This window comes from Daphnia magna, linkage group LG2, assembly GCF_020631705.1.
Source record: "Daphnia magna isolate NIES linkage group LG2, ASM2063170v1.1, whole genome shotgun sequence".
Taxonomy (NCBI): domain Eukaryota; kingdom Metazoa; phylum Arthropoda; class Branchiopoda; order Diplostraca; family Daphniidae; genus Daphnia; species Daphnia magna.
In genome coordinates, this window is record NC_059183.1 from 13,500,069 (window position 1) to 13,509,939 (window position 9,871).

Genomic DNA, 9,871 nt, shown 5'->3' on the forward strand with positions numbered 1-9,871 from the left:
TAACCCGAATCGTTTAATCAATCACTTCATACGACGGTTCACAATCGTCAATAGAAAACAATTGCTATTGTTTCGTTTTATTTCATTTCTTGTTTTCTGGGGAGGAAGGGGGGAAGGGATTTTCTTATACTTTTTTCTATCAATCAAGTGGCCTTTGGTTGGTCGAATTGATCGCTCAGGAGGCAGCAAGTCTTGTTTATGGCCCAATGCTAGAAAAATGCTGCTTCAAATTTGAGAGCTGTTAAAGCTGCCCGGGGAACTTTGTTTGGCTTTACCATAAGGCAGCAACATGTGGTGAACATTGCTGTTAAATGAAACAAGGCGGCCGAAATAGCCTCGATGATCTCGAAGAAGGTAAGGACAGAAGCACCGAGTAGCAAGCCCAACGAACCCCCAATGTCGCACAGGAGCGGTATGGCGGTGTAGCCGTATTCCTCTTCAATGTCGTCATAGGTCATGTCCTTTCACAAAACGATGCGAAAACCTATCGTTATGTGGTCGTCGCTGAGTTGTGTGCAAGATAAAAAAGCTAAAAATAACTTGCCTGATAAAATATTCGCAATTTCCCGAGATTTTCCTGACCCCTTTTCATTTCCGTCGTTTCGGTGTACGTGATGTAAAAGTCTTGATGGCATTGTCTTGGGCAGGATGTACAGTTGTTTTCGGACCACTTCCCAAAGAAGAGGAGGTTTTCCACCTTATCATTGGCGGCTGCGTATGTCTGTGAATCATTGCATAGCTTAACAGCACCGACTGTGTCAGCTGTCATTTTAAAAAAAAAATTTTTGGTTCAAGTTGAGTCAAGTTAAACGAAGCTAGATAATTTGGCCGTAAAAAAAAAAAAATATAAGAGTTACCATCAATGTAGGGAAGCCGACATGTAGTAGCGTCAGTAACTGCTTTGCTAAAACACTGTGCAACGCACTTGGAGTAGGAATAGTCGTGGTCATCGGAGCACTGGCGGCTTTCAGTATTTAACGTTCGAAACTAGACAGCGACAAATGCATGACTTGAAATAGAATATTCACGGATTAGCAGTTCAAACCTGCCTGACGAAAACGCGCATATCTTTGGCCCAGCCGCGGTATAAAGTTGTGCCGTGACTACGAAGAATAACCAGCGGTGAATCCTTACGGTCGTGAATGAGTAATTTCCATCCGCTTGCGTCCCCTTTGTACGCCAAAGGCTCTACATCGTGCAGCTTAAGTTACCGATTATAAAACTTACCAAAAGGCTGAACCCACATTTACAATATCTGTTGACATACGTACCCTGAGGTAGAAATTATTGAATAATCCCGTAGTATCCACTACGGAATCTTGGACACAAAATGCCATGATCAGGTATTGTTTGAAAACCCAGAAATGAAATACATATAGACCTACGTATACCTAGGGTGTAAGAGTAACACACGCCCATATAATTGTATATCCTTGTCCATTTCCCACGTTCTTCACAAGTTTTATTCCTTCCAAAGAAACACTGAAATTCAAACAAAGTTTAAAACCTTAAAAAACTCAAAAACAAAATCTACTGTTTGAATAACATCTTTAAAAATAATGAGCTCTTACTTCAATGATCATTCTCTCAAGTGAATGAGATATAAAATTCCAGAGTTCGAGGACATTGTAGCCACGAACACCGACCAAGTCAGCCACTAAATATTTACATGTGATTCTATTAAAACTATGCATCGGGTGGCTATATAATTAGGTGACAATATCCACAAACCATCCCAATTGTCAATCTCTTTCTGCGACAACACGGTACCGTTCGTGCGGGTGATCAAATTCGCTTTTTCCGTTTTCAAGATCCGCATAGCTGTCATGTTGAACATGTTCTTGTTGCAAATGGAGAGAATAGGAAAGGGAAGAGTTTCATTTCTCGACACCCGCACATTAACAGTTACCGGCGTTGACATGTAGTAAATCACCCGATCGCGAACCTGCATAGCAGTAACCATTGCGTAATGAAGGAGGAGATCAATCACCAATACAACTCTCGCCCAAATATCCGGCTTTCCCTTCAACATGGCGCTGTGCAGTCTTAACGTATATAGCATTCTCAATCGAAATTGAAGTGAAAAGTCATTCAAAATGAAACCGACCGTTTTCTTATTTCAGGACATCGCACCCCGGAGTAAAAAAGAGGCGGCTAACGTTTGTTGAGATTTAATATTATACCTGGACTACGGCAATGCCGAAGCACGTGATTAGGATGACAATCCAGATAACTCGACGGATGAGTGAAGAGCCGAGTCCAAACACGGCTCGCATTCCCTTGATAGTGAAACAAACAATAAGAGTCCGATGGAGAAGAAGAAGAAGGGGGACGACAACGCGTCGATCGAGATTAATACCACATAAATGGGAAATCCGTGTAAACGGTATCTAAGTTAGGGTCGGAATACAGAGTAGAGACAAACGTATACGTACAGGAATGGAGATTTCGGCCATCGTCTTTTTAGCGTTCAACCGTTTCACTAGGAAACCTGATTGACGTTGGCGACCATTGCCGCTGGTGCCACAGTCTCCGTCGCCGCCTCCTGTTATCGCGTCCGGCGATTGCTGTTGGTGCTGACATTGCGGCTTGTGGTGAGCCATCAAGGGATGCGGACAGAGTGCATGATCGGAGAAGGTTTCCATGCCATCCGATGAGTAAACGATGCCGCCAAAGTTCGTCTCCGTAATCGAGACCTTCTAACCGAAATTCCACGAGCAAATCGAAAATGAATTCAGTGATGAATGTCTCGCTTCTCTGAACGTTTTGTAGCTAATACTTGTTGTTCCATTGCTTGATAGTCGTAGTCAGGTATCCAGTAAGATGATTCATAAAAGAAGTCGATGACCGATACGGCCTCTGTGGTCGCTAAGTCTAATCTACGTGATCGTGTTTGAATCGAAAATGGCCAAAAATGAACAACATAGTGAGTGCCATTTTGTAGACTTTCACAGTAACATGCAATCAGAAACACAGGCGATATTATCTTAACGCTAAACCATAAACACCTGCGCTTATGACACGTGCACGTGTCTGATATCTTCTTTTGACGGTGTGCTGCTCTGAGGCTGACACTCATTACTGAATTTCCCTTCGCATTGTTTGTTGACGACATTTTAAACACAGAAATTAGACACAGCTTGATTGATTCATGGCACTTCCCAACTAAGTCAACGACCTGCACTCCGTAACCGATGATCAGCGAGTAAAGTTCGTTATGCTTGGTTTGATATACTTAAAGATACGATAATTCTACAGAAAACGACATGCGCATCATCAGCTTTTAGCTATGCAGGGCAAGGCGGACAGCTGCTACTCTTTCGCACATTCATACATGGTCAAATAAAGGTTATTGTTACCTCTATTTGCACCGTTGCATTTGCTATGCAGCAGTAAAATACTTTGAGCTGGAAACAACCGCCAGTCGCAAACTTATTACCCGACGCTGATCGGTGCCTTTACGTTCGTTTCCCACGGTTCCTTGCAGTAATACGTTATTTGTCGGGCAATACTTTAACGTTCGCCAACAGCCAAAGTAGAAGTTGACCGAGCGGCCCCGTCATCCACCAATGACGGGCTCATATATTATTTGCCATATTGTCGAGCCTGATAGACTACATATTTCATTGTTATCTGCCGACCGCCGGTTTCAATGTTATGTTTCTGGCAAGGTCTTTTACGCACGTCCTTTTCCAGGGAACAATTTCTTAAAAAGGGGTGAACAATGTGTTGACGGCTTGATGATTGCGTGACTGTAGTATAAGACAACGCATCTCTAATCTTTTCACAATCAACAACCTCCCCTTTTCGTAAGAATGTTTACGCAGTAGCTAAACACTTGCAATCGTGTCGAAATATATAACTTACAAGAATAAGCAGTAAGAGTTGCAAATGTAGCGCTTTTCTTTGTTTTACATGTAGAAACATCCGGTGAACAAGTCGTTCCTTCACGACATCGTGAATCACTGTACACTTTGTTCGGTGAATGTGTCAAGTTTGCAGCAAAAAAAAAAAGAGAGTTCACTTGTGACGAAACAAAAGGCACACCCGTGCCCACTGGAAACCGGGCCTTTATCGAGTGAAAATGCACCAGCACGCCAGAACTTCCGTGCGCAACGAGTTCGTGCGATTCGTGCCACCCACACACTCTGCTCTGTTATAGGATAAAGACGACGACGCAGCTAAAAATGCGAGCGACGGTTTAATTTGTTATTTCTTTAAATCAAAGATGTACATGGAACTTTCTTTAAATGCAACGAATTCGGTTTTGTTTCGGTTGTCTGGAAGAGGGGGCGGAAGGCTGCGCACGCATCCGCACGCGACGACGAGAGCCATTGACCGTGAAATGTGATTATTTTTACTTAGGGGAACCCGCAGTGTTCAGTACAGCGTCACCCCGTCTGATTAGATTGTTGCCGACGTAATTCGTGAGCACAATCGAAAGTGGCTTAAGAGTTCCCCGTCTCGAAAACAAACGTCTCGTTCTCAACAGTTGCCTTTAAGGCCAAAAAATGAAATAAACCAAACTGAAAGAGAAATTTAGAAATGAATAGAATCAGCCAAACTCGTCAACCCAGAAACCGTTTTTTTTCCGTTGGAGACAAAACTTTACACGACGCTTGAACATTGGTGTCTGTTAAACTGGTTCGGTCGGACTGCGCGGCGACGATGAATGACAGGGTGGTTGATCACGTTAGAAACCCGACGAATCGATACACAAATCTAACCGGTTGGCGGCAAATAGTTCATCAACCGCAAACGCAAACAAAAGCCATTCACAAATCGCAAATACGCGTCCGCCTCCCCACATGCCGACAGAATAATAGAACGTCGAAATGCCAGCCTCATTTCAAAATGGCTCGAGCGTTTTGCGCAAGGATGTGGGCATCACGATTGCACCCTCGATTTCACGAGCATTGGCTATATAATATGCTAATCCAAACAGCCGCGCTTAATCACACACAAGTGTAAAATTTGCTGTAAAAGAGAAGATTTTGGTGCCTTGCCACGCATTAATGAGCGTGGCAGCCATTTTTGTTGTTGATCTTTTAAAAAAAAATGAAACTGACACTTGTCAGCTCGGGTCAACCAAAGCTGTTGGCAGAGCTGGGCCAGAAAAAAAAAAAAAAAAAACAAAACATGATATAGGAACCCATCCAAGCGCAACCCAAGGCCGACATCATCGTCCTACGTTGACGGCGACTTTTCCAGGCTGTACGCAGTTGGTTGCGTCAACCGAAGACTGTCGCAAAGTGAAAGAAGCGTGACAGAACTCGTATAGTCCATTAGCATTCGGGGCAGTCTATTTTTCTCTTGGGTGAACATATAGGGCTATAGAGCACTGCTGGTCTACGTCAACTGTCGCCTCTCAGACAGTCGGTTCTCCCAACGAGTGCGATGGGATTTGTGCATTTGTCGGCTAGTTCAATGGACATTTCGCGTTGCACTTTCGTTAGAAACTACTACGCGTAGACGTGTCCGACACGTGTAGAACAAAGAAAGCATTTGGATATTGGACGACAAACACAGTCTAACGATTCGTATTTATAATAGCATTCTAATCCTGAATAAGTGGTGTCAGAAACGGATGTGTTGATGTAGTGGGTTCATCAGCGTGAACGTCGTACAGACGAGAATCTTTGACACACACACACACAAACAGGTTTTTGAATATCGCTGCTGTGTAATTCGTTAGGGCTATAGAGTCCTTGCATATCTAGACGAAGCAATCTAAAGATGTTGGCTTTGATTGCTTCGAGAATAAAGGTTTTCGATGAGTCGTGTGGGGAATGCAATCGACTCATCTTTTGGAAATAGAGATCGTGTTGTATTCAACACTCTAGACTAATCAGGAGTTAAAAAGGACTGCGTGTTTGGAGAGACGGATGAGAAAAAAAAAAGGTATAGGAGAAACAAAGAAAGGGGGGGGGGCCCAATTCGGATAAGGAACGGAAAGGCTCTTTTTTTCTGGCGTCCGTATAAAATCTAAATGGGAGAGAGGTGAAAGAGCTGTAGAAAGAGAGGGAGAAAAGAAAAAATGGAAAAAAAAAAGAAAACGAATCGGGGTCATGATAGCCATTGGCACATAGCCTTTTCTGACGTAGAGGTGTTATGGCTATACTGGGCAGCTGCGGCTCGATCCCAACTGACACGCACACACAACCATCATTCCTGATAGGTGAAAACGTTAAAGGAAAAGAAAAAAGGGGAAAAAGAGAAAAAAACTCTTTTCTCTTTTGTTCGGTGAGGGCACTTTCACCGGAGGACCTTGACATTAGCAAGCGGAACACACACACATTGGCTGTTACAAGAGTTAGTCCCCCTCTCGATTCTAACCAGACAAGCCCAGCAATCTGTTAGTACTCATTCAGTTCAGTCCAACAGGACCGCACTCTCAGTACGGAGAGCGCCCGGGAGTGGTACCGCAGGTGATTGTTGGGCTACTTGATAAATAGTTGTTGTTTTTCTTTCTTCTAGTCTTCATCATTTTTATTTTGTCAATAATGATTACTGAAAAGTTTTGTTTGGTTTGGTTTTTTTAAATTCCTGTGGTCGTCGTGATGGAGAGTTTTTACGTGGCTAAACTGCTATACATTTGAATAAGATGAATAACATATTTGATTGATTGATTGTACTGGTGTGTAGGTAATTTGCAGTGATACATCATAAGAGATCGATGGCCATTATGAAGAACGAAATCACTGGACACTTGATCGCAACGGTCATCTCTTCAATCCTCATCTTTCAAAGTTCAATCGTCAACAGTTTGCCTCTACCGGACGGACGCCTCTCAACATTAAGTATATACACGTTTAGATTTTCCACTTCATTCCTAGCAAAACTAAAAGCTTTTGTTTGTTTTCCGAGTTTATTTTTCCCGTTCGGGACGAGCGAAGCGGTGGGGGGTCGGGGGGAGGTGTAGTGTTACATAGAAAGCTATCCTGTTGCGTATCAGTTTCAATCTAAATTTAGCAAGTCATTTTGCGGTATTACAAAAACATACACACTCTTAAGTGTTGCTTCTAATTGGTTACGACACACATCGCGTAGAGCGAAGGTTGTACAGATGAAAACTAACCGAAAATTTCCAACAAAAATAGAAGCACAGGAAATGTGAGAATAACGTGCAATTCAAACTTCTTGAAGTGTGTAAGTACACAATCCATCCTTAAAAAAAGAACCTACGTAACAATTCACGTCGTGTATAGCTATATTTCAAAGTATTATGGTTTGTCTTTCGAGCGCAGACCCAAAGAAGATTGATGGGGAAAACCCGTGCACATTCTTTCATTGCATAATTAAAAAGGAATTACAGAAGACTTTGGAATTTTCCAAGAAAAATGGGTGTCTCATTCTTTTTCGTTTGTTTTGCATCAGATGAAGCAACTTCATCACCCACCGATGCCAGCCAGAATAGGGCGGATGAGGGCGTTGTTCTTCTAGTGAAGGATCAAACCAGCCAGCCGGCTGCAGCTCAGCCTCTTGAGAATCCTTCGCCGAAAGTGCGCATCCTTCCGCCAGTTGAAACGATGCTGGAAAACGAAATATGGCAATATCGCTATCCGCCTTTCGATAACTTGTTCGACGAGAAAACAAACGAAGATTCGGATAAAGCCGAAGCGGCTTCAAGCGCAAGATTGCCAAGATTAAACACGGACGCTCTGCCCAGCTACGTCATTGGAATCTTAGATCCAGCTGAACTGGTCGACGGACTCTTTCAGCAACGCCCGTTCACGTTCGGATTAGTTCGCAGCCAACCGAATGTCTTCAATAAACGGAACTCGGGCTCGAATGTCGACGATGCCATCAAACGAGAAGGAAAAGGCGTTGCGGAGTCATCTAGAAAGATCTTCAACGTACCCAGAATTATCATCGATTCAACATCAGATGACGATCGCTGGGTGTGGCACAATTAACTCTTTTTTTCTTTTCAATTTTAAATGTGTTGTTCGATAGCCTTCTGAAACTCACGTTGCATCTCAAATGGAAGCCACCTGGAGGCTGTAATCGTTTTTATTTTCATCCACTATCCCGTCATCCGATTTCTATATAAATTTTAAGAGATTGTTTTTTTTTTTCCTATTCCTTTTTCCAATCTACTGTAACCGTTTCAATACAAGACTTTTTTTTTTTTACGAAAAAAAAACGATGTACTTGTATTAATCAAAATAATCAAGTCTTACTCAGTAATCCTATACGCATCATCAATCGCTTTGTGGTGGAAATGTATACAACTTTCTTTTTATTGGCGTTTCGACAGAGTTCGAGATGCGGATGGTGTGCAAGTCAAGGTATATAATCAGTCATTGCATCAAGTTGGAGTTTGACGAACAAGTTGCAGTTGGCATCGGTGCAACTATTGCCGCAATCTACTCTTTTCGACGAGGGCTTTTTCCGGCACGCATTTCAAAATTTCCTTTTGTTTGCCTCAGTCTTTTTTTACCTGTCCCGCTGTTTTCTTTCTCAATAAGGCGCGGTCTTTCAAGGTAAAAAAAAAACCCCAAAAAAAACGTGATCCAGGAAGACGTGTACGTCGTTTTATTTAACTGGAAACGATGATGCCGCCAGCTGCGAAAGTCATTGCTGTTTAGTGCAAGCAGAGTGGTAGTAGTACCGTTCCTTGTAATTTCACAGCCGACTCGTGAAAACCAAAGTCGGGCGTGCAATGCGTGAAAGTCCAATTGTTTGTGTTTACCTCCATTTTTTTTTTTTGTTGGCGTTATTAACATTCCGGAAACAGGGGAGGACAACGATACGAAGGAAAAGTGATTAGAAAAGGGGAAACTTTCTAAAACGACGTCTGGACATCGTCTGACTACTTTTGTCCGGCAAGACATTCATCCATACAGAACGTTCTTCTTCTTCTTTCTCCTCTTCGATGTATAGGGAAGTTCTTCTTTTCGTGGCTATTAGAAACGCTGTCTGCGTATCCAACTCGTCCTATTTTCATTCTCATTATTTCGACTCAGATTTTGTTTTCCCATCATTGCCCGTTTTTTTTTTTTGGCACAGTCTTCCGGGAGAGTCACAGCATCAACAGCTGGCGATGTGTCACGCGTTCTGTATTTATTTTATTTTTCATTATTTTTTCTATTTCAGAAAGCACCTGGACCTGCACACTTAACGACATTGTTGATCCATTTTCGTCCTTTTCCCTCGCGTTTTCCCTTTTTTTTTCTTTTTCTGGACGTCTGATGCAACTCTGAAATGTCTAATAAAGATAATTCAATTTAAAAACAAAAAATGAATCTTACCATGAAACATTCCAAAGAGTTAGCCCTTTAATGGGACGGGGGGGGGGCCTTATTAGTCGAGTTGCATTCCGATGCGCGCAAGTATGTGCACGGTTTAGCTGCCGTCGACCGTCTGTTGAAAGGCAACGAAAGTGAAAGTTGTCACGCTACGTGCGGGGCCCGACGGATGCAAATGCCTCGCCTTAAACAGTTTTAGTTCCACAAAAAGAAATACATCGCACGCATTCTCTCTCGTCAGATATGGTTGTCCAAATACTTTCCAGTATACTTGTCCAAAATTTACACAATTGCTGGCAAGTGAGGGCCAATGCTGAATCAACAAATTTTCATTTGAAAAACAAGCAACTGATTGAGCTGAACTACCCCGACATCTAAAAGAAAATGAATAAAAAGGAAAGCAAAAAGCGTAACCCCAAAAATACGAAAGAGTCATCATGTGATTGTTCTTTTTTTCTTTTTTACTGACGGGAATGCCACGTATCGGGATGCACGGAAGACAACGCACTGAAAATCTGAATGAAAAGGTTGGCATTTTTTTTTTTCAACGATGATGTCTTCCCATTTCTTATGCAAAACATCCATCAAAGTGGGAATGTCGTACAAAGCTGCGAACAAAA

General features: G+C 42.5%; 2 protein-coding genes and 1 long non-coding RNA gene across 7 annotated transcripts; 2 read left to right on the plus strand and 1 right to left on the minus strand.

Annotated features, from left to right (window-relative positions):
* On the minus strand, nt 1-4,828 carry LOC116916681 (acid-sensing ion channel 2). 5 transcript variants are annotated; one of them, XM_045169821.1, is made up of 13 exons: nt 3,009-3,830; nt 2,780-2,879; nt 2,436-2,699; nt 2,184-2,279; nt 1,732-1,945; nt 1,572-1,657; nt 1,392-1,482; nt 1,272-1,318; nt 1,046-1,201; nt 858-987; nt 545-762; nt 276-461; nt 1-209 (listed from the first exon to the last, which is right to left on the minus strand). In XM_045169821.1, exons 1-13 carry the CDS (start codon nt 3,113-3,115, stop codon nt 144-146), a joined length of 1,761 nt encoding a protein of 586 aa, XP_045025756.1. In that variant the 5' UTR covers nt 3,116-3,830; the 3' UTR covers nt 1-143. The 5 variants fall into 5 exon arrangements, with proteins under 5 accessions (XP_045025756.1, XP_032777874.2, XP_045025757.1 ...); XM_032921983.2 differs by having other exon boundaries at nt 1-220; nt 3,009-3,829; XM_045169822.1 differs by lacking the exon at nt 3,009-3,830 and adding an exon at nt 3,868-4,828 and having other exon boundaries at nt 1-461; nt 2,436-2,696.
* A 1,445-nt stretch (nt 4,829-6,273) lies between these two features.
* LOC116916772 lies at nt 6,274-9,659 on the plus strand. Its single transcript, XM_032922121.2, has 3 exons — nt 6,274-6,428; nt 6,646-6,800; nt 7,378-9,659. The coding sequence occupies exons 2-3, from the start codon at nt 6,677-6,679 to the stop codon at nt 7,914-7,916; spliced, it is 663 nt and encodes a 220-aa protein (XP_032778012.1). The 5' UTR covers nt 6,274-6,428; nt 6,646-6,676; the 3' UTR covers nt 7,917-9,659.
* LOC116916844 lies at nt 6,807-7,335 on the plus strand. The gene is made up of 2 exons (XR_004390869.2): nt 6,807-7,149; nt 7,248-7,335. It is a non-coding gene; the product is annotated as an uncharacterized LOC116916844 (long non-coding RNA).
* Nucleotides 9,660-9,871: the final 212 nt, after the last annotated feature.

Bases quoted from the DNA above. Each gene is read 5' to 3' on its own strand.
- LOC116916681 (XM_045169821.1), bottom strand. From the start codon at position 3,115: ATGTCGTCAACAAACAATGCGAAGGGAAATTCAGTAATGAGTGTCAGC. The intron at 2,280-2,435 runs GTACGTATACGT...TTCACTATCAAG, and splicing joins TGGCCGAAATCTCCATTCCT to GGAATGCGAGCCGTGTTTGG. The intron at 1,202-1,271 runs GTACGTATGTCA...CGGTAACTTAAG, and splicing joins TCAATAATTTCTACCTCAGG to CTGCACGATGTAGAGCCTTT.
- LOC116916772 (XM_032922121.2), top strand. From the start codon at position 6,677: ATGGCCATTATGAAGAACGAAATCACTGGACACTTGATCGCAACGGTC. The intron at 6,801-7,377 runs GTATATACACGT...GTTTTGCATCAG, and splicing joins CGGACGCCTCTCAACATTAA to ATGAAGCAACTTCATCACCC.